Genomic DNA, 24837 nt, shown 5'->3' with positions numbered 1-24837 from the left:
TGACATTTAACAAATGCTTAAAAAGTTTTTTTGTACCAAACCTTACTGTTTCCTTCCACAAGGAAAGATTCCAGTAACTGGTCTTTCAAGTCCACTCCTCCCATGTTCTGGTTGTAGTCAGAAATACCGAGTGGTATCTGAGTCACTTGCACTTCTTCCTCTTTTCCTCTTCTTTGCACATCTATTATTGATGCACCGTGCTTTGGCATTTGTTGTTTGCATGGAGATGCATTCAACTGGGGAATGCAACAAGAGAAACGAAGAATAAGCTGTGCTGAATTTGATTTCTGGTGAAGTACTTGTCAAAATGCTGGCAGGATAGTGTCATAAGTGGGTTATACTATAAAGAATAATTGAAAGACGCCAGTGGAACATTTATAGAATTTTAGGAGAGGGAATTGGATAAGAACTGGTACTTACATAAACCATTTGCAGAAGAGGATATTGTGAAATGAGTAACAAGGCATCTAACTTCCAAGATAATAAGGCTGTTTTGGCAACCATGTTCTTTTTTTCTTTTAGTACCGCAAATAATAGTAATTTGATGGGCCAGGACTAAATCAGTACAGAGACACTAAAAGATCCTTTTGTATGTAGAACCAGAGGCTGCAATGGAATTATCAACCAAAACATCAAGAAACAATTCAGTGATTGTAGAAATGTTGAACTCTAATAGACCTTGGAGAGAAAATGATAGTGAAAATAGATCACATTTGGAGCACGCCTAATTTGATGACAGAAGACCACCTGACTGACCAAGACATGAAGTGAATAATGTGCTGAAAAATGGGCAATACTTTGGAACAACACCTGGTTCACAACTTCACACAAAGAATTATCATTTTCAAGCAACTGTCACAATAGATATGTTAACATAGACGGAACAGGGCAAGTTGCAGTGATTAAAGCAAAAGGCCTGAGTGATGAACAAAAATAGTTGCACTATGAAGAAGAAAGAACAGTTAAGAAGGAAACTATTATTCCTATTATTAAAGCAAAAGTGTGTGGTGAAGAAACTTGTATTCTCATGGATTCTGGAAGTCAAGTGGCAGCAGTTTCAAAGAATTTCTACAGTAAACTTTTGAAGAAAAATGCAGATATTCCAGCATTACCAGTTAGCGGTTTCAAAATAGTAGGGGTGATGGGAAAACACAGTATGCCTATTAAGAAGCGGATATTATTGGATGCTGAAATGGGAGAGTCAAAATATAAAGTCAATGTGATAGTGATTCTGCAGCTTCGTAAGTCAATGATTAAATGATTATAGGTGCTTACTGCATGTCAGAGTGTGGAGTGAGTTTGAATTTTGCTAATGAAGCCATGAAAATAAATAATGAAGAGACTACAGAGATTGTGCAATTTAATAAAAAGATGACTATTATGAGAGATGCCCCAAGCATAGATACACTCATAGAAAGATTCATGGGAGCAGAAATATTTTAGTAATCTTGACCTACCTGCTGGGTACAATCAGACACAGTCAGTCGAAGAATCTCATCAATATACATTTTCTTTTTTGAAGACAGATTTTAAAGGTACTGCAGGCTTCCACTTGGACTGATTGTCTCTATTTCAGCATTTATACCACTCTTGTTTAGAGTGTTATGAAAAAAACTGTTACTTAAGTAATACCACGATGTATGTAGATGATACAGTAGTGGAAACTGAAATGTGGGGTAAGCATATTAAAGTACCTGAGGAAATTTTACAGAAGTTTAGTGAAAATGATGTTATCTTAAATAAATCAGTATTTGGAAGAAGACTGCATTTCTATAACATGAAAATACACCTGAGAGATTTATCCAAACCCTGCAAAGATAGAAGCCATTAAAGATTTCCCAGTACCTTGCAACAAGAAAAACCAGAAGAGATTTCTTGGACTCACAATATAAAAAGATTCCTAAAACAACGGGGAAAAAATTGCAGTGTTACACAATTTGCTCAGTAAAAATAGTGTTAGGAACTGATCAAGCAGCTAATGAAAATGATTTTCAAGCCATCAACAGTAAGTTAACTAATGCTCCAATTTTGTGTCATCCATATATTAAAGGAAATTTTATTTGGCATGTGACTCGTCAGATTACGGAATAGGTGTTCATTTGTATAAGTTAAATGAGAATGGGCAGATGATAATATTCAGCTTCAGAAGTTGAATGTTAACTAGAGAAGAAAGAATATATAGTGTAACAACGAAGGAAGCTCTTGTTATTGTTTATGAATTTTCAAAATTTAGTTATTACCTGGCAATTACAACTGAATATAAAAGCACCATCATTCTCACACAGATGCAAATTAAATCACAGTAGGTTGACCAGATGGATTTTAGCACTCCAGAAATTTTAATATGACATTTGCTACATACCAGTAAATGAAAAAAATGTACCAAACACATTGTCCAGGCTTTCCACAGCACTGATGACACAAGAAGAACAATGGCAATTTGCAGAAATGAAAATTAGATTTATGAGAGAAGTGCAGCATGAAGGATTTCTTAAAAGGATATTTCAAAATATTTAAATTGAACAAGAAAAAGACAGAGGCCTGATAATGATAAAGAGAATGTATAACTGCAGAGGGGAGGATAAGACTACAACAAGAGGGGAGGATAAGACTACAACATATTATCTTCTGTACAACAACATACTGTATTGTGAGACAAATATAGGGGGATGAAGACTGGAAATTGGGCATTCCAGTATGCAGTCCGCAGAGTAACATGTGGAGAAGTTAAGAAAAGAATGTCATTTTAACAGCATTACTCAGAGGATTAACTAACTATTGAGAACAAAGTACGGTCATCCCCTCCAGGCTGCTGCCATGTCATGTAGCAGTGGCAGAGAATCTGGCGTGTCATATGGGACACTTCTGGTGTCGCTTGTTCTGCCCACAGGCTCTGCTTCTGAGATACCCCCTAATGTACACAATGTCGTGGATCCGCCCTCACTGAAGGGTGACTGGCAGGTGGTAACATATTTGTGCCACTTGAGGCAGAGGACCAATGTCGAGACTGGCCACCTGGCCTCGCCCATTCACCCTGTGAGTGGACAGGTGGCAGCTCCTTGAATAGGGTTGAAGCAGGCACATGGGGCGAGGGGTTCATATTAGGTGCGTTATAGAGACCTTTAGGCAGATAGTATTCAGGGCTGGAAAGAAAGCCAATGTATACTTGATATGTCTGCTGGGAGGCCTTATCTGAGATGTGGAGGCAGCCTTGCCCGTGCCTATCAAGCATGCAGGGTGCAGTCATCTACAAGTTGTGGCTAACCAAAGACTCCTGTCACGTGGGTTCTGAGGCCATCTCAGTTCATACAGGTGGCTGGTGGAGTGATGTCTGCTGGCCTCGCATTCAGGGTAAAAGGAGAGCTTGCAATTTGCAGCATTGCTCCCAGAGCCAATCGGGGTCCTTCGGTCTGGAGCTGAGTAGTCTTAGGCTTTGTCAACTCTGTGATGGTCTTGACTGCAGATTTCTAAACCTGCGTTATCGAGTGGGGATTTGTATGACGCCCCTTGATAAGTCAGGGGTGCACTACAAAAAAGAAACAGCTACTCTGGTAGCAGAGTAGTTGTGGAGTGCACATGAAGGTTTTTTAGGCTAGGTGGGGAAGCTAAATGGCATTCAGAGTAAAGACAACTTTCAAAATTCTATCGGTAAACTGTCAAAATATTCATAATATAGTTCCCGAATTTACTACCCTCTAGGAATATTCCCACATTCTAATTATTATTGGGACCGAGAGCTGGCTGAAACCTGAAGTGGAAAGCTCTGAGATATTTGGTGAGTATATCAGAAAGATGGATTAGAGGCCATAGGCAGCTGAGTGTTCATTGCAGTTCACAAAAATATTGTTTCTATTGAGTTGACAGTTTTCTGAAAACAGTGTTAAGCAGATAGTTTGGCAGCCCACAAGCAGTGGAAATATCTTTGCTGCTTTAGCTACAAATAGGCCAGGCCTTATTGAAAATGTCAGCGTAGAAATGGAGATTTGCAACGATCATGATGTCATTACAGTAATTATGGTTACGAAATTTAATAAATCAGTCAAGAAGGCTAGGAGAGTGTTTCTTCTAGACAGAGCATCTCATTGACACAGTGAAACGATATCACTTAGTTCCAGTAAGACCAATATAGAGGAATTATGGGCAGAGTTTAAGCACACTGTCAATTGTAGTCTGGATAGTTTTTTGCCTAGTAAGTGGACAAAGGATGGAAAAGATCCACCATGGGTTAATAATGAAATTCGGAAGATGCTGAGGCTGCTGCACTCTCGATTCAAAAGAGAACACGCAAATGACAACAAGCAAAGGTTAGTAGAGATTCTTTCATCTGTGAACAGATCATGTGTGAAGCATACAACAACTACCACTGTCACACTTTAGCAAAAGATCTGGCTGAGAGCCCAAGAAAATTCTGGTTATATGAAAATCGCTAGGTGGGTCTAAAGCTTCCATCCAGTCTCTTGTTGACCAGTCTAATGTGGCAGTTGAAGATAGCAACATGAAAGCCGAAGTTTTAAATTTCATGTTCAAGAAATCATTCACGCAGGAGGATCATACAAACATACCGTCACTTGACCATCGGACAGACTCCCATACGAACAGAATCCCAGTTCAATTTCACAAAGAGTACTCTACAGCATTGGCCCCTTACCTAGCTTATATTTATCGTGAATCTCTCGCCCAGCACAAAGTCCCAATCAAGTGGAAAAAGTGCAGGTGACTCCAGCATATAAGAAGGGTAGAAGAATGGGCCCGTAAAATTACAGACCAATATCCCTATCACTGATTTGCTGCAGAATCCTTGAACATATTCTCAGTTTGAATATAATAAACTTCCCTGAGACTGAGAAGCTTATATCCACGAATCGGCACAGTTTTAGAAAGCTCAGCTTGCCCATTTCTCACGTGATATACTGTGAACTATGGGTGAAGGGCATCAGGCACATGCCATACAACTAGATTTCCAGAAAGTGTTAGACACAGTGCCCCATTGCATGCTGTTAACAAACGTATAAGCATATGGAATAATTTCACAAATATGTGAGTAGCTCATAGAATTTTTAAGTAATAGTACCCAGTATGTTGTCCTCAACAGCAAGTGTTCATCATAGACAAGGGTATCATCAGGAGTGCCCCAAGGAAGTGTGTACGACCACTGTTGTTCTCTATTTAAGGCAAATTATTTGGTGAACAGAGTGGACATCAATCTGTGGTTGTTTGCTGCTGATGCCGTGATGTATAGTCAGGTGTCAAAGTTGATTTACTGTAAGAAGATACATGAGGACTTAGACAAAATTTCTAGTTGGTGTGATGGATGGCAGCTAGCTCTAAATGTAGAAAAATGTAAGTTAATGCAGATGAGTAAGAAGAACAAAGCTGTAATGTTCAGATACAGTATTATTAGTGTCCTGTTTGACACAGTCAAGTCGTATAAACATTTGGGCATAACATCCAAAGTGATATGATATGGAATGAGCATGTGGGAACTGTGGTGGGGAAGGCAAATGGATGATTTCAGATTATTGGGAAAATTTTAGGAAAGAGTGGTTTGCCTGTAAAGGAGATCACTTATAGGACACTGGTGCAACAAATTGTTGAAAACTGCTTGAGTGTTGGGATCTGTACCAGGTCAGATTGAAGGAAGACACTGAAGCATTGACACTGGCTTCTCAATATATGTATTCTTTACTGTTGTTTCTTGTTAACAATGTCAGCTTATTTCCAAGAATTAGCAGCTTTCACTCAATTAATATTAGGCAGAAATCTGACCTGCATTTGGATCACTCTTCTTGAGTCTTGTGCAGAAAGGCATGCAGTATACTGCTGCATCCATTTTCAATAAGCTACCACAACAATTCAAAAACTTTAGCAGTAATCCACTTGGTTTTAAATCAAAACTGAAGAGATTCCTCATGGGTCACTCCTTCTATTCTGTCGAGGAGTTCCTTGAAAAATTAAGTTGATTCCTGAGTTATATTGTTGATTGCTTTTAAATAAACTTACACTTGTCCTTTTTTTTTGGGGGGGGGGGGGGTGTTCATAAGCATTTTATTTGATCTGTTATTACTTTTATGTTGTAATTTCATGTCCTTACTTGTTCCAGGACCTTGGAGATTTGCTCCTCAGTTTGGTCCTAAGGAACTAGGTGTATAAAAAAATAATTTGGAGGTGGGGTGCTACATTTGTTACCAACAGGTTCAAACAACAAGTGTTACACAGATGCTTCGAGTACTCAAACGGGAATCCCTGGAGGGAAGGTGATGTTCTTTTTGAGAACACTATTGAGGAAATTTAGAGAACCGGCATTTGAAACCGAGTGCCCAACAATTCTATTGCCGCCAACATATATTGTGCATAAGGACCACAAAGATAAGATATCAGAAATCAGGGCTCATATGGAGGTTTATAGGTAGTCCTTTTTCCCTTGTTCTATTTGCGAGTGGAACAGGAAAGGAAATGACTAGTAGTGGTACAAGGTACCCTTTTCCATGCACAGTATCTATGTAGAAGCAGATACTAAAATGAACTCAACCCTACAAGTAAGTCAATAAATTTATTCACAGGTTCTTCAACACTAAAATAATCTCAGATGTTTTAGTGTTTCGAGAATTTCTGCATAAATTCTGGAACCACTCAGCCTTCTACCGTCTCGAACACATGATATGTTAAACATAAATGTGAGAGAGCCTATTTACTGCGCATCACCTGCCTGTGTGTGCATGTTTGAAGTATATCGTGAGATGACTATAGACGTGGCGGTCGAACAGCACCGACAAGTGTTTGTCGGTCACGCCATGGAAGCCATAGTGAAAGAACAAAGAGTGTTTCTGCATTATGTGATGTTTTATAACTTTGACTATTGTAGCGAAAAAAAAAAGAAGGATCGTTGAAGTATTGTTAATTAATGTTCATTTTGGACATGGAGAGGATAAGACGTGTATTGAAAATCATATTGAGAAAGGACATGGTTATCGAGCCAACCTTACCTTATATGTAAATCTACTTTGTTTCTAACATTTGGAGACGCGAACAGACTTACTTGATAGTATTTGTTTATATGGAGACAGATTTGTGAAAAGTTTAATGTTCAAATATACATTGTTGAGTGAAGCAAAAGAAACAGTGTAAGCCTGCTGATTTTTATAAGTAGAAAGAGTCTTGAGAAATTCCTGTTCCTAGCAAATATGGAGAAGAGGAGAAAAGGAGGTTGGGGCAAGCTGACCAGCAAGGAAAGTCAGCTGAAAATCTCAAGTAAGTCATATCATTAATGAAGTGGGAGTTTACATACATACTTCACCACTTTAAGTAATCCAAAGCATTAGAATGTCAAGAGAAGCCACAGGCCTGGACTTCTAGACAAAATAAGCTGCCAAGAAAGATAAGTTCGCTGGGCAGCACAAAAAACACAACACTTCAATTTTTTTAATTCCAGTTGCTTTTATGACACTAATCTACTATTTCAGACGTAACACAAATGGATTCACACTTCTAGCAAATTTTGTGGAAGCTCATGAAGATAATGCAGCTCCGTTTAGGTCCTGTATGGTCTCTGACTAGTGCTGACAGACTCTTCCTCCCAGCTGGTCCCACAAATGCTCAATAAGATTCAAATCAGGACTTAGAGCAGACCAAAAGGCAGCCTGGGTAACTGACTAGTGGGATAAGGATATCATGTAGAACAGAGTGGGAACTACACGAAAACATTAAAAGTAGTCACAATCAAGCTACAGTAGCCCATTACAAACAATATTGTATACCCAGGGCGGACCAAAAACTAACGAAATGTAGCGTCTGAACTCCTAGAGGAGCAGCTACAAACAGCGTCTGTTCTCCATGTTAGGAGCGGCTGAACACACACTCTGGAACTTACAATCCCAGTTTTAACCTCGGAATGGCCCAAAAAGCCATCTTCCCCCTGAATTTCAAATAACTATGCATGATGTCAATTTCTCTAGATAGAACTACTCCAGGAGGTAACCAATCCTCCGCCGCTAACAGCAGCGCAATCAGGCCTAAGGATTCTGGAGAGCCTGAAGCACCATGTCGTTCAAGAAATTCAAAATCCTTTAAACTGAAGAAAAACAACGTACATTTCTTTGGAACCCTAAATATTAACTCGCTCTTGAAGCCGGGAAAACTGAAGCAGCTCACCAAAGTCTTGAAGGTATATAAAATCCAAATATGTGCGCTGCAGAAAACCAGATTTACAGATGAAGATTTAATGGATTATGAAGGATACAGGATATTTAAAGGAAAGAAAGGCTGGAACCCATGTGGAAGAGGCCTTCCCCACCTTGGAACAGGCTTCATCGTGAAATCTAACTGGGTAAACTCAATAACCGACTTCCAGTCACCTAGTGAACGCTTGTCTTTTCTCACATTCCGCGCCCTAAATAAAACCTATACACTTATTAATTGCCACGCACCCATCAACAATGACAATAAGAAAAACCCTCAGAAAGTAGATACATATTGGGAATCTCTAGACCACAAACTTTCTAAAATCCCAACATCAAATGTGAAAATACTGTTTGGGGACTTCAATGCACAAATAGGCCAAGAAAAAAAATACAAAAAAACAGTAGGAAACTACCCGGCTCACAAAAGGACAAACAGAAATGGAGAAAGATTAATAGAACTATGCAAGGGTCATAACTTAAAATTAATGTCTACAAATTTCAAAAAACCTCCTAAGAAACAGAAAACATGGAAATCACCAAACACAAGTATTGCAGAGTTCCAGATAGATCACATAGCCATCACACACTATAATCAAAAAGAAATAATGAATGTGAGAGTTCGGAAAGGGGCAAACATTGTAACTGAGCACTACTTATTGACAATCAAATTAAATTTCATACCACAAAGAAAGAAACAAGTACAAAACAGGAAAACTCAAAAGATAGACGCAAACATCTTGAAAGAGAAAAGAGAAGAGTTCTGTCAAAACATAGTTATATGTTCGGATAAATGGGAAGATATAAAAGAAGGAATGATAAGATCTGCTCAAGAAGTCGCAAAAATGAAAAAGAGAAAGAAACACGAATGGTGGGATGAGATATGTGAGGAAGCAATAGAACAAAGGATGAAGGCATGGAAGAAATGGCACTCAACCAAAAGTGATAAGGACTACCTGGAGTTCAAACAGCAAAGATCTTCTACAGCAAAACTCATTAGATCAGTAAAAAGACTATTTGAAAAGAACCAACTTATACAAATGGATAAAGATTTTAAGAGAAACAATAACAGATCCTTTTACAGCACATTCAGACAGAAACTACAAAAATATGTAGCACCAAATCTGTGTTTTAAAGATACCAGTGGAAAACTGGCAATGAATAATGAAGAAAATTGTGAAATATTAGCAAAATATTTTGAACAGCTCCTCAACTGTCAGGAACCTATTGAAAAATTACCAGCCAACACCCCAAACACAGTAAACAATAATTCTGAACCCCCATGCCTCATAGAAATCAGAGAAATCATTAAAAACCTTAAGAACAATAAAGCACCAGGGGAAGACACGATAATTGCAGAAATGTGGAAAAGTGTGGATAATACAACTCAAGAAAAACTACTGGGAATAATCAATGAGATTTGGAGAACGGAACGTATACCGGAAGAATGGAAAACTGCATTAATCCACCCCATCTTCAAGAAAGGGGATAAAACCGATGCAAATAACTACAGAGGGATATCTTTACTTCCGGTAACGTATAAAATTCTATCTAAGGCCCTACAAAACAGATTGGAGAAACAACTTGATCAAGAAATTGGTGAATACCAAGCAGGCTTTAGGAAGGGAAGATCTTGTGTGGAGCAAATTTTAAACTTGAAGTTAATTATTAAATATAGACGATTAAGAGGAAAAGACATCTTTATCACGTTTGTTGACTTCAAGAAGGCGTACGACTCCGTTGACAGAACAACCTTGGTTAACATCCTTAGGGAGTTTGGAGCAGACAAGAAAACAGTCGCAATCGTCAAAGAAACGCTTACGGATACCTATGCAAAAGTAAAGTTCCGTGGTGAGGTATCCAGACCATTCAAAATCAGAACAGGATTAAGACAAGGAGATGGGTTGTCACCTACCCTATTCAACTGTGTGTTAGAAAAAGTTATTAGAGAGTGGAGGAAGAAAACGACTGAAGAAGGAATACAAAAAATCAGATTAGGAAGAATAAAGGATGGATTAGAAGTAGATTGCCTCGCTTTTGCGGATGACTTAGCGATTCTGGCAGGAAGTTTGGAAGAAGCAGTCAAACAGATCAATATTCTGAATGAAACAGCAGAAAAAGCAGGACTGAAAATCTCCTTTGAAAAGACAGAGTACCTAACCAATGTAAAAGAGGCACCGAACAATATGATTACAAAGTATGGCCAGATAAAGAAGGTTTCTAATTTCAAATATTTAGGGGAAATCATCCAGCCCAATGCTTCAGATAAAGAAGGAAATAAAACAAGAACAAGAAAAATGGAAATGGCATTCCAGCTAACAAAGAATGTGTACAACAAGAAGTCAGTATCAATTAACGCAAAAATAAGGCACTACAACACTGTGATTAAGCCAGAGTGTCTGTATGCATCTGAATGTTTAGCAATGAACACTAACAAGGAAATGGAAGCTATAGCAAAAAAGGAGCGAAAAATCATTAGAAGAGTACTTGGGCCGAGGTTTGAGAATGGGACTTGGAAGCTTAGAAGTAATAGAGAAGTGTATGACAAAATTGAGAAAGTGGGAGATACTATGAGGAAGAGAAGAGTAAGCTTTTACGCCCATTTGAAAAGAATGAATGATGAAAGGCTGACAAAGAAAATATTCATGTTTTTTGACAAGAACCCCAGAACCCAAATTACCTGGTTCAAAGAAGTCAAAGCAGACTTAGAGGAGATGGGTATAGGAGAAGATGATATAACCAACAGAGACTTAATGAGAGACAAAATTCAACATTTTGAAGGATTTGAAGTGAAGAAGAGAAGAACTGGAGGAACAGTGTGGACAGAAGACCGAAGGGAGCAGCACAGAGGGAGGATGAAGACATATTGGCAGAAGAGAAAAGAGGAGGAGCGCAATAGGAGAAATGTACATTGAAAAATAGTTGTTTAACGCGGTCCCTAGACGGCCAAAATCGGAATTAAAAAAAAAAATTGTATAGTGCTTTAAAAAGTTATTAGGAAGGCAAAGAGTATGTGGTATGCAAATAGAATAGCTAATTCACAGGATAAAATTAAAGCCATATGGAAGTGTCGAGTCAGCAGCACAAGGTTGACGATATAGTCAGTTCGTAGTAAAAATATTTCTGTTACTGATAAATCAGATTTATGTACAGCATTTAACAATCATTTTATGAGCATTGCTGGAGAATTAAATAAAAATTTATTTTCTATAGAGAATCATATAACTTGGCAAATGCCTTTCCGAGCGTGATGTTTGGAATACTCCTCTGTGATACAGACAGAGGGGAGATTGAGTCAATGATTAAATCACATGATGGAGTGCCTAGCAGAATATTAAAGTACTGTGCTGCACATGTTAGCCCTGTATGTAGCCATATTTGTAATTTTTCTTTTAGGAATGGTCAGTTTCCTGAACAATTAAAGTACTCAGTAGTGAAGCTGCTTTATAAAAAGGGAGAAAGGGATAATGTAGACAATTTTAGACCTATTTCTATGCCATCAGTGTTTGCTCAAGTTATTGAAAAGGCTGTGTATGTAAGGATAATTGATCATGTTGTATCACATAATTTGCTAGCAAATGTAGTACAGTTTGGCTTAAGAAGTTGTTTAACAACTGAAAATGATATATTCTCTTCTCTCTGTGAGGTACTGGATGGTTTAAACAAAAGGTTTCGAACACTAGGCATCTTTTTTTATTTGACTAAGGCGTTTGATTGTGTTGATCACAAAATATTGCTTCAGAAGTTGGACAATTACAGAATATGGGGAGTAGCTCGCAATTGGTTCACCTCTTTAACAACAGACAGCAAAAAGTCAATTATTCACAGTGTTAAGAATAGCTGGGATGTGGGGTATGGTCAAAAGGGGGGAGGGAGAGGGGGGTGCCCCAGCGAACAGTGTTGGGGCCACTCCTGTTCCTTATTTATATAAATATGCCCTCTAGTACTACAGGTAACTCTAAAATATTTCTGTTTGCTGATGACACTAACGTGATAGTAAGGGATGTTGCACGCAACATTTGCTCAGTTTCAAGTAGTGCAGTTCATGACCTAAGTTCATGGCTTGTAGAAAATAAACTAACACTAAATCACAGTAAGATTCAGCTTTTTTCAGTTTCTAACCCACAATTCAACAAAACCAGACGTTTTAATTTCGCAGAATGGGCATATGATTAGTGAAACTGAACCGTTCACAGGTGTTTGGATAGATAGTAAACAGTCTGGGAAAGCCCATGTTCAGGATCATGTTCAAAGACTTAATGCGACCATTTTTATTATTCAAATGGTATCTGAAGTAAGTTATAGTTTAACATAAAAATTAGTCTACTTTGCTTATTTTCATTCGCTTATGTTGTAGGGTATTATATTTTTGGGGTAACTCTTCCCATTCTAAAATGGTAGTTTTAGCTCAAAAACGCGTAGTTCGGGCAATAAGTGGTGTAAGTTCACAAACCTCTTGTCGACCCCTGTTCACTAGTCTGGGTATTTTGGCATTGGTCTCTCACTATATATTATTCTATACTGTTATGTCTTGTTAACAATATCAGCTTATTCCCAAGAATAAGCAGCTTTCACTCACTTAATATTCGGCAGAAGTAAAACCTGCATTTGGATTGGATACAGGTGTGCAGTATACTGCTGCATCCATTTTCAATAAGCTACCACAAGAATTCAAAAATCTTAGCAGTAATCCACACGCTTTCAAATCAAAACTGAAGGGTTTCCTCGTGAGTCACTCCATCTATTCTGTTGAGGAGTTCCTTGAAAAATTAAGCTGATTCTTACGTTATATTTTTGACTGCATTTACTTAAACTTATGTCTTGATTTTTTGGGTCCATAAACATTTTAATTTTATCTGTTATTACTTCTATGTTGCAATTTCATGTACTGACACATTCCATGACCTTGGAGATTTGCTCCTCAATTTGGTCTTACGGAACTTGATGTGTAAATAAATAAATAAGTAAATCAAGCCATAGCATAAATCTCAGCTTCATCCCAGAAATCTTGTACCATTCTTGCAACATGCGGGCATTCATTGTCAGTAATAAAACAGCATGCTCCAAAATGCTTTTCTCCACATACTGATGCACTGTAGGGCTCCCATCCACCACAAAGACCAAATCCATCTTTGCAGTCAGACTCATCCCTGCTGACACCGTCAGAAAACCGAGCTCAAAAGTTATCCTGAGTGAGAATATGCAAGGGAAGTACCTTTCCCCAGGCCTGTTCCAGACCCTCTCCCTACTGACACGTGATCGTGGGCCAAATTGTGACTCAACAGTGACCAATGCATGCTCCCATTGTTGTACTCCCTAGCAGCAATATTCCCTTGCGAAACGTAACCAAGCTGTGCAATTCTCTTTGGTGAGTTCTGGCCCTTTTGAAGACTGGCTTCTCCTAGTATTCCTCAGACAGTTCTCTCACTATCATTGCCCCTTGAACTTTGAGTATTTTGTGCTTCAACAATGCTAGTGTGATGGTTGTGGAGAACTTAAAGTTGTAATAAATTATCGTCTCTTGTTGATCTTACTCTTGTTAGGCCTGATCTTGGTTTCCTTGCAAAATTTCCATTTTCCCTGTACTTTCTTAATGTTCTGGAATTCATGGAAAATGCAGTTCTCAACATTTCTGCAGCATAATACATGTTGTGACATCCTTCCACCAAAGGCTTTTGCAGCATCTTCATGACTTAATAGCAAGTTTACTCCAGAAATTCGATTATGATGATCACACAAAGATCTGACAAACAGTGTGACCAAAAGGGAAACAATACAAGGTACAGCACTAAGTGCTACAATCACAGGAAAGCATTATTGCCTCACAGACAGTGATATGTTTTTCATGTTGCATACGAAAAAAGCATTAAGGTTCATGTAATAGACAACTGTCTCATCACTGTTTGCTCACAAAGTAACACCCCATCTAAAAATATAAGATTTACTTTGATTAAGTAGATAATTACACATAATTTATTATGTGTTGCATTTTCATGCTGATCAGTGTATATCCAAGTGAGTCACAGATCTGGATATCTAATGATGTGAATTGGAGGCAGCTTATTAATTTGCTACAAATAAAGATTCAATAGATCTCAATACACACTCTAAAGATGTCAGCTGCTAGTACCTTAGCTTGTTTACATAATTTGGCATGAAGTATTAATTAAAATATCATAGAAGCCTTGACAGCAAAAGCCATATTTGAAATCATGAACAATCAATGCTAAATACGAAGTTATGATGAAACTTGGAATAAATTATGTTAATAATTGACAATATTTGAATCAGAATCTAAAAGCACTGGAAATAAACTAGCTACTTCATTCTATAGCAATGAATGGAGAGTCTCATGTCATTGTTGTTGTTGTTGTTGTTGTTTCCGTCATTATTGTATTTATTGATCCTGTTGTCTACAAAGCAGCTCATGCATAAGACATTAGATAAGTCAAGTTATAAATATACAGCTGAAAGTCATTTCTAGCCATATATATTTAAGGTTACAATAATACACTTTATAAATAAGTATTTATATGACACACTTCATAAGCTTAAATATTCTTCAATGAAGTAAAAGCAGTGACGCTGTAAATATGACTTTAGAGATTTTCCAAAGGTATTGACCTCAGTAATAGTTTTTATGTTTTCAGGAAGTTTGCTATAATGCTTAACTCCCACGTGAAAAGTACCTTTTTGGTACAGAGTTATGCTGATTTGAGTTAGATGTAAGTTACTAGTGATCATCTATATCACAGTCCCTCCCCCCCCCCCCCCCCTCCCCCCGTCCTTACCTATTACATTTATTTAAAAAAATAAAAGGGTTTCCATAATGTATACACATGGTAATGGAGGAATACCAGATTTCTTAGACAGAGATTTACGAGAGTCTCTAGACTTGCATCCAAACAAGATTCTAATGGCACTTTTTGGTAGTTTAAAAGTGCAATTGGCTGTTTTAGAGTTTCCCCAGAAGGTGATCCCATATCTAAGACGAGAATGAAAGTAGGCATGATACGCATTCATTACTGTTTTCTCACTGTAGCGTGATTTTAATGAGCAAAGAAGGTAACATGTTTTGCTCAGTTCTGCACTGAGATATTCAATATGCCTATTCCATCTGACATTGCTCTGCAGCCAAAGTCCTAATAATTTGGTTTCAGTACTGTTACCAACTGATTTGCCATTGATAGAGACTGATGGGATAAGCATGTCCTTGTTAGGAGCATTGTGAAATTTTAGTGCAATGGTTTTCTTACTGTTAATTACAAGCTGATTATTGTGTGTCCAGCTGCTAAGTTGTTTCGTGAGCATGTTTACTGTCTGCTGTTACTGTTCACTGCTGTCTCCCTTTAGTAGAATCATGGTGTCATCTGCAAATATGATTGTTTTACGTGCATCAACATTCAAGTTCAGATCATTTATGTACAGAAGGAACAGAACGGGTCTCATTACTGATCCTTGGGGTACACCACATTTAGTTTAAACGATTAATGGAAAATCTCATATAAAGATGTGAAACAAATACTAACAAAGAGATAGAGGGGCTGGCTAGTACTTACCTCAGCTCAGTACAGCCGATAGATACACAAAACAGAACAGAAAATTTACGTCCCTAGCTTTCGGAACTTTGTTCCTTCATCAGGGGGGAGAGAGGGGAAAGAAAGGGAAGAAGGGAAAGTGGATTCAGTTACTCACAACCCAGGTTATGAAGCAACAGGGAAAGGAAAACAGGGAGGGTAGCAAGGATGGAGGCATGGTTGTCAGAGAGAAGCCAAAGATATTCTACTGTAAGTACTGTGCCAGCTTCAAATCAAAGAGGATGCATACAGGAGTAAAGAGGTATATAGTACAAAGATAAACACAACTATGTAGGACGAAAAGATGCGTGAATGGGTAAAGAGGAGAAGACTGAAGAGTAAATGGGAGTGAGGTTGTTTAACGTAGGTTCAGTCCAGGGGGATGGCTGCTGCTTTTATTACTTTCTTAATATTTTGGAGTATTTTTTATAGTATGTGTGTACTTCAGGTGAGGAATTTTTTCAGTTACATATTTCATGAGGTAGTCTTTTTTCTGGCATGAAACCCTTATTCCCTTTGTGATGAGCTGTTTGTTCTAGAGTTAAATTTTTCATTTATATCGTCCATTTTGTACACTTCTGACCATTTTTCTTTCTGTCATAATTTGTTGAAGTAGTTAACATTATCCTGATTACAACTTCTACATGCAGTTCGAGAAGAAATTTTATTTACTTTATTTTGCAATGACTCCATTTTGTTTAAGAAAAGTTCAAAACTTCCAGATGGTGGTTGGTAAACTGTAGCAATAACCAGGTTGAACTGAGTAATTCTTATAGCTGCAATTTTATAATCCTTTTTGCATTTGTTCTAGTTAAGTCAGGTAGGGTAATAAAATCTACATTTTCCTTTGTGTAGATTGCTGCCCCACCCTGCTTACTATTATTCCTGCAGTAGTAAGTAGCCAAAAGGAATTTGTTTATTTTCGTATTCTGGATTAATTCTGGGTTAAGGCAGTGCTCAGAAATGCATAACACTGAGATATCTTTAAGTTCAGCTTTTAACAGTATGTTAATTTTATCAGTCTTATTATGACGGGACTGCACATTATGGTCATAAATGTTTAGATTCGGCATATTCATGATTTAGTGATTGGAAGTCATATTTACAGCATTACATCCCTTTAGTTTAAATTAGGAATGTCAGCAGTGTTCTACTTTCATTCTTCTTTCTTGTTCATTTTGTTTTCCTCGTTGTTACTGGAAGTATGTACAGGAAGCTGATAGATTGTTGTATTCCTCAGAATTCTTTCTTTAATTATTTCACTAACATGATAGCAAACAAACCTTTCCCCTTCATAGTTCAAATGCATTCCATGTTTCGTTGCAGAATCTGATGCAGTTTTGCTTATAACCAGTAAATCGCACTTAGTGTATTGCGAACACAGTTTCCTTATTTTAATGTTTGTTTTCCGAATTTCTTTGTTTACACACGAATTATAAATTAGACTGTCCCTATGAGGCAGTGTGGCAACTACTGTGTTTTTGCATTTGTTAACTTGTAAAAAATTCTGCAGCATTTTCACGCAAACCTCTGCTTCATTTTTTGCCACATCATTTGAACCCATTATACAGACAGTAAAGTCATCTTCCTGCATTAATTTCATCTGAGAGTTACTGTCTACAACATTTTTACATCCTTTTCCTGGTTTCACTACACCAGTCACTGCTATGTCTCCTCACAGAGCATGCTGGATAGATTTCTGCCATGACTGTCTGTTAGAAATAGTACATTACACTTTTTCCTTGATAATCTGTATTTGTTGTTGATATTTTTTGCAAAACACTATTCATTTTCAGTTCAATGATTTTTAAAAGTCCATAATCATTTGGAGAGTCGTTATCACAGTCACTTGTTTGCAAAACATGATATTTGTTTTTATTAGAAAATGTGACAGTTTTGGCAGAGTTTGTTGTTCTTTTTTTCAGTTGAAAAACTATTAACTAGCCCCACTGAAATATTTCTTTTCCTATTGAAAAGTGGATTCCTAGCCCATCTGACTAATTAGAATCAATCTTACGTATTTCTGGATTACAAAAATTAAAGTTGGTCGTCTTGTCAGTGGCAAGGTCATGTTACGATAAATGAAAGATGGAGAAAAAGGTGGTTCTCTCTTCTTCATAAGGACATTCAGCATTTGCCTTCACTGATTTAGGAAAATGTACATCTGGATGGCCAAATTCGTATTTGAATCCTGACCCTCATGACTGCAAGTCCAGTACATTAGCCAATGTGCAATCTCACTCACTAGAAATTATGTATGTACAGTAGAAAGTCATAACTGTTGGACAGCTATTTTTGGTCTCTAGTGTGTTTAATATTTGAGTGGACAAAATAGTGCCAACAGGACTCACAATTAATAGGTTTCATCATAAAATAAGTCAACAACAAATCCCACAAACCAAGTGAAGAAAAGTAAATGTAGTGGGCAAGGAGGTAAAAAAGATCACACTCTTAACAAGTACATAGAAACAAAAACTATAACAGACCACAATGAAGACTGGAAGAAAGAGACTTGCATAAACTTGTGTACTAATTCACAGTCTGAGTGCACTTTTATAACTAATAAAAAAACACTGAAATTTGAAAATGAACAATTTTAATACCGAAATAAAAACGCCTTCTTTCATATAAAAAAAGAGCATTTCAATTAATATGAATAGAAGCAAGTTTCTGCTGATGCTGTGTTCTCTATACTTTTCACAAAATGTGGCTGGTAACTACTTGATTGTTACATCAAGTATCGCTAGCGACAGAATATTTCAACTACAAAATGGAAGCAGTGTGCTATCTGGAATATGAACTGGCTATTATTCTCTGAGAGACTGATTGGCATTTGCTGGAACATAAAACACAAAATGTTAATTCTGTATTTGATTCATTTTGAAAACTGCTGTTTGTACTCGCTTGTTACATAATTACGGAGACATAACACATCTGTCAGAAATTCATTTTCTGGAAGGCCCCTGCAAGCTGTTCACCATAGTTTAGTGAACAAGTAAGAAAGTTTTGGTTGGTCTCCAAAGCTCTTTAAAGAAGGAATGAAATATGAATGACTCACAAGGGAAACTCAAAAAGTAAAATAGTAATTAAATCCATTAAAGAATGGGAGATAATTTCTACATATGCTGATAGAACCCTAATAGAAAAGTGGAAAGATGGTGAGATTAACTTGCATATCAACAGAATATTAAATGCAAGCCACTGGGTGTGGGCCAGGGGAGGAGTGTGAGGGGAGTTCAAAAATTGACACAAGAATAGATTACCAACAACTCCGGTGAATATCACACTAGAAGCTATTCATATTGTAAATTAATGACCTTGCAGATAATATTAATTGTAAAATCAAGTTTTTTGCGGGTGATGCAGTTATTTATAATGAAGTACTACGAGAAAGAATTTGCATAAGTATTCAGTCAGATCATAATAAAATTTCAAAGTGGTGCAAAGATTGACAACTTGTTTTAAATGTTCAGAAATGTAAAATTTTGCAGTTTACAGAACAAAAACACATAGAATCCTAGACTATAATATCAATGAGTCATTAATCGGCCAACTCATACAAATACCTGGGTGTAACACTTTGTAGGGATATGAAATGGAACGATCACGTAAGTTCAATTGTGGGTAAAGCAGGTGGTAGACTTTGGTTTATTGGTAGAATACTGGAGAAGTGCACTCAAACTACAAAGGAGATTGCTTACAAACCACTCGTGCAACCGGTTCTAAAATATTGCTCAAGTGTGTATGACCTGTACCAGACAGGACTAACATCAGATTTGAATGTATACAGAGATCGGCAGCATGACTGGTCACTGGTTTGTTTAATCCCTGGGAGTGTCACAGAGATACTGAAGGAACTGAACTGGAAGATGCTTGAAGATAGATGTAAACTATCCCAAGAAAATCTATTAACAAAGTTTCAGGAACCAGCTTTAAGTGATTACTCTAGGAATAGACTACAACCCCCTACGTACTGCTCACATAGGGATACTTACTGCATGTATAGAGGTATTCAAGCAATCATTCTTTCTGCACTCCATACATGAATGGAACAGGTAGAAACCCTAATAACTGGTACAATGGGATGTACCCTCTGCCAAGCACCTCACAGTGGTTTACAGAGTATAGATGTAGTTGTAGACCCTGAAAGATACTGGCAAGCAACTGTTAGAAAATTGTTGGCAACTTGAATCTCCTGTAGATGAGTTCTGGCAAGTCCATTTGTGTTTCTTTGCATGTAGCATTTCTTTTTAGTCAGTCTGTTCTGGTGCTTTAAGATTATCAGTCTTGGATAATCACTCTTTTGAAATTTAGAATATAGGCCCATATCATGCCACACCGTCAATGATTGTTAGTTTCTCCATGTCTGGATGATGATGCTGATTTCGAAACTGATGTTTAATTAAGAAAAAGCAACTTCAGTTGCTTTTTTCATAACTTGATCATTTTATGTTACTTCTCCACAGGATAACTTTCAAATGCACTTGGTTGGTTGAGATGGGGGGGGGGGGGGGGGGAGGACAAAACAGCAAAGTCATCAGTTTAGGGAAGCAAGGGAAAGTATGTCAGCCATGCTCTTTCAAAGGAACCATCCCGGCATTTGCTGAAGCGATTTAGGGAAATCACAGAAAACTTAAATCAGGACAGTCGGACACAGGTTTGAAACGTTGTCCTCCCAAATGTGAGTCCAGTGTGCTAACCACCACATCACCTCGCTTGGTGGATGTGCCTGATAATGGCCTAATACAAAGGCTGAAACAGGTCCTGTGAATTTGTAGGCAGCAGCACTATACATAGCCTTCAAACTGGCATCTGTAACAGAAGAGAGCTGTCATTGTGTTTCTTTTGGTGGAAAACCAGAGCACCACAAATATTCATAGGGCTTGTAGAATGTCTGCGGAGACCTAGTAGTGAAACAAAGCATGGTTAGCCGTTGGGCAAGATGTCTGTCATCACTGTAACAAAGGTAGTGCAAACCTGTCCAATCTCCCACATGCCAGCTGGCCATATACAGCCGTGTTGGAACGTGCAGACATTCTTATTTGAGGTGATCGACGGATCACAGTCAAACAACTTGCTGGACAACTGAATGTGTCTGTTGGTAGTGCTGACGTATTCATCCACCAGTTGGGGCACCCAAGGGTGTGTGCCCACTTGTTTCCTCATCCAGCTTACAGCCCAGATATCACATCTTCCGAATTCCATCTGTTTCGCCCAATGAAGGATGCACTCCACAGGAAGCAGTACGCATATGATGGGAGGTTACTGATGCAGCAAGATGTTAGCCCTGACACTGATCAGTCGATTGGTACCATGTAGGCATACATACCAGTAAGGTGACATAATGCAGTCATGTTGAATGGAGATTATGTTGAAAAATAGGATTTTGTAGCAAAATAATAGGGAACAATATGGTGTATTGGAATCATGAATAAAACCAACCTGCTTTCAGAAAAAGTGTTGCATTACTTACTTAATGTCCCTCGTCCAAAACACACAAAATCTTCGAGTGCTAAAAAAAACTCAAATTATTTGGGCTCAAGATATTATGTGTGATGGAAGATGAAGTATGCATCCCTCCCCTCCTCCATCTAACCTTTACAATATATGTGTGGATGGATATGTGTGTGTGTGCGCGAGTGTATACCCGTTCTTTTTTCCCCCTAAGGTAAGTCTTTCCGCTCCCGGGATTGGAATGACTCCTTACCCTCTCCCTTAAAACCCACATCCTTTCGTCTTTCCCTCTCCTTCCCTCTTTCCTGATTAGGCAACAGTTTGTTGCGAAAGCTTGAATTTTGTGTGTATGTTTGTGTGTCTTTCGACCTGCCAGCGCTTTCGTTTGGTAAGTCACATCATCTTTGTTTTTTGATAAACTTTACAATATTCTCTATTATAAAGTTTCATTTTTCAAACTGTCTTTTCTTCAACAGTGTTTTATTAATTTTTTACATTGACTTGTCACCTACATAAAAGAACTCCGTTGCCATCTCTCTCTCTCTCTCTCTCTCTCTCTCTCTCTCTCTCTCTCTCTCTCTTTTGTTCTTTTTATGACTATTAATTTTTTTATTGTAATAAACTGATGTGCATACCTTGTGATGGAGAGTAGGCAACACTAAACAGTTTGTGACCCATATCAGGAGACTGTATTTCATATAAAAAGTATCCAGATGTGATGTTGAAACTGAGAATACGTCCATTTTCACGATCAGCAAGGAAAAGTGTTTCCTTTTCTTCAGCTACCGCAAGTGCGTGGGGCAAACTGAAAGTATATGCTGTCAAGCCTATGCCATCCAAAGAACCTGTAAAATAGTTCACACCGAACATATATATCCGTTATATTTTTTTCTATGTCAAATGCAAAGAAAAACAAATACAGAAAGTAATACTTATCTATCATTACCTTGCAGTATATTACGGCCCCATTCCATAAGTTTTTGCCCACTGATATCGAATTTAATAATTCGGCTGTTACAATAACCATCAGAAACAAAAAAGTCTCCATTGGACAATATAGCAACATCTGTAGGCTTGCAAAAATGTGTATCATCATTTCCTGGCACAAATTTTGTGCCAAGAATTAAAGCTGGTTTCTTCCATTGATTCCTTTTAAACATAAATACTTGATGCAGAGCTACGTCTGTTACCCATACATTATTTTCAGAATCCACTGTTAGGCCATGTGGAAGATAAAATCTGAAATGAGTAATAACAAAATACATTACAGTACAACTTGTGCATACATGTTATGAACCCTAAATTATTGCCACATTAGTAACATAAATGTGGGGCCTCTTTCACCTTCAGTATATGTACAACAGTGAACTAATGTGACCAGCCACACAACATGCAGTGCAGCCTTCAAAACTTATATGAATACGGTAGTTGTATTAAGTGACTATACCATCTTATGAACTCCCACAATTGTTTAGTACAAATAGACACGCATGTCTACACTGCACGTAATATATGCCCAATAGATCCATAACACCTCATAGTTGATCAATAAATTTGTACAAAAATATGCCTACTGTCAAACTTTGCAGTACAGTAAATGACATTCTGTCTATTAAAATTGGATTTTATTGCTACTGCACTAGTCATAATAGTACACAGCAAAATTAATAAACAAAAAATAAATTAAGAGTATACCCTACTAATTTTTGAAAAGCCTGGCTGACAAAAAAATTTATGGCACTGATGGGCCGACAGCAGATAATAAACCATCCCCTCCAAAGAGAAAACAAAGTAATGCAAATTAACCAGGAGCTAAAAATGAATTAAAATGATGTATTTAAGTAACAGGGTTGTGATAAAGGGATACTGCACATCAGATACCCAAGTTGGAAATCGATTAAATGTTTTTTCATCTAAAAGGAGGGAGCAACTGTGTATTCTGCCCAGATTCTCCAACGTCTAATTACTTATCTGCTATTACAGTTGCTGCTTGGCTCAGCCGTTTCTTCAATTAATAATGTCCTACTCGGACCATCATTCAAATATATTAGTTTACGTTTCTGAAACAATTTCAATGTGTTGCCATACTTACACTTTCTATCAGAAAGCTCATTACTTTATGATCACATATCAGCCATTATATCATAAATAACTCCGTTTCAAGTCCATACTCAATTGCTACATAGCATTGGCAGATAATACTGCTATCAGGACAACTCAAGCTTACGCCACATGCTGAAATGACAGTCAATTTTAGTACAGTGAGAGAGATGGAAAGCTATGTAAATCACTTGGCACAGTAAAAAAATAGCTTTATTCTTTCCCCAAATCGGTGTTATTTTCTGATGGCTTACTTTTCACTTGCTTTTTTACTTTTGTTGTATTTCATTGTTTTCCATTTTTATGTTGACTATGAATATATACCCGTCAATTATATTATATTTATTGACATCACATATCTTGTTTGGCTGTTATTTCACTTAAAGCCTATTGCCAAAAATCAAGTAAAGAACAAATAAATCTGCATGCAACACACCCAAAAAATGTCAAAAGTTTTTCAGAAGAAAGAATTCTTACAACTTCAAGTCTTCAAATTTCTACTTGGGCAGACTTTAACGCAGGGAGTACCATTTGCCTTGACCACCTCAAGTAAGTTTTTGTCCAATAGAGAAATAAAAAAAAAAGTCCATCAAGCAAATGTTGTGTTGCTATCAGGGGAAAACATCAAGATTTTCTTTCTGCTAACTTTGTTTGTTACAAAGACATCAACAGCAGTGTATCTTTTTCAAAGAGCACCCTGTATTTTTTCTTTTTATTTGACAATTCAGGACCTGTTCAAGAATCTATCACACTGTAGCATTCACATAAACATGATGTTATTAAAAATGTAACACAAAATTGACTTTTACTCTATTACCACACAGCGAAGATAAATGAGGTTATGTAATTTGTCCACTTGCTGGAGTTTACAGTAAATAAATTGAAACACAATGAAAATGGACACCAATCATTAATTCACGTGTCTTCGGATGAACGTTTGTGTGATTACAATGCATGCCAAAGAAGATAAAGTAGAAATGCTGCCTATCTATGGAGAATGTAAGTTAGTAGAATGGTAATTGCAATAAGCTGGAAGAGAGGGTTCTTGTCTGGCTATAATTCTCTGTAGAGTTTCTCTGCCTGTGCAGTCTTACACCTATCTTCAAACCATAAGAAAATAAAATTAGATATGATATAATTTTTAATCAAAGATTGCCCTTATGGTACACAACACACTGTTTGAAAGTATTACAGTATTGTGCTACATGTACCAGTATTGTAAATAAGAAAATGTAATTGTTTTGTTTACTGTCAACTCCAGCAAATTGATGAGTTTTCCCAGGAGGTACATGCACTGTGTGCCATGCAGTACAGGAGAGTCAAAGTCAATTTTGTGATACTTTTTAATAAAGTATTGTTTATATAAATGGTTTACCTGCGATGACAAGCCTCTGTAGTGTATATATTATGAAGGGATATAAATCTGTTTGAAATTTAATGAAGTAGCAGGTTTTCATGTAAAGAAATAGAAATCTTCTAGAATATTGCTCAAGTGTGTGTCGGACCCCTACAACTTAGACTAACAGGGGATA

General features: G+C 37.4%; 1 protein-coding gene across 4 annotated transcripts in view; it reads right to left on the bottom strand.

Annotated features, from left to right (window-relative positions):
- Nucleotides 1-24837, bottom strand: part of LOC124615397 (peptidyl-alpha-hydroxyglycine alpha-amidating lyase 1) — a 96295-nt gene that overhangs the window by 22133 nt on the left and 49325 nt on the right. For all 4 annotated transcript variants that reach the window (XM_047143231.1, XM_047143228.1, XM_047143229.1 and 1 more), the window contains exons 5-6: nucleotides 22152-22444; nucleotides 21841-22050 (exon numbers count right to left, since the gene is read on the bottom strand). In XM_047143231.1, coding sequence (XP_046999187.1) covers nucleotides 21841-22050; nucleotides 22152-22444 — 503 coding nt within the window. The remainder of the gene's footprint in view (nucleotides 1-21840; nucleotides 22051-22151; nucleotides 22445-24837) is intronic.

Source organism: Schistocerca americana, chromosome 5, assembly GCF_021461395.2.
Source record: "Schistocerca americana isolate TAMUIC-IGC-003095 chromosome 5, iqSchAmer2.1, whole genome shotgun sequence".
Classification (NCBI taxonomy): Eukaryota; Metazoa; Arthropoda; class Insecta; order Orthoptera; family Acrididae; genus Schistocerca; species Schistocerca americana.
The sequence above is the reverse complement of the archived record's forward strand: the minus strand, read 5'-3'. Positions and strand labels throughout refer to the sequence as shown.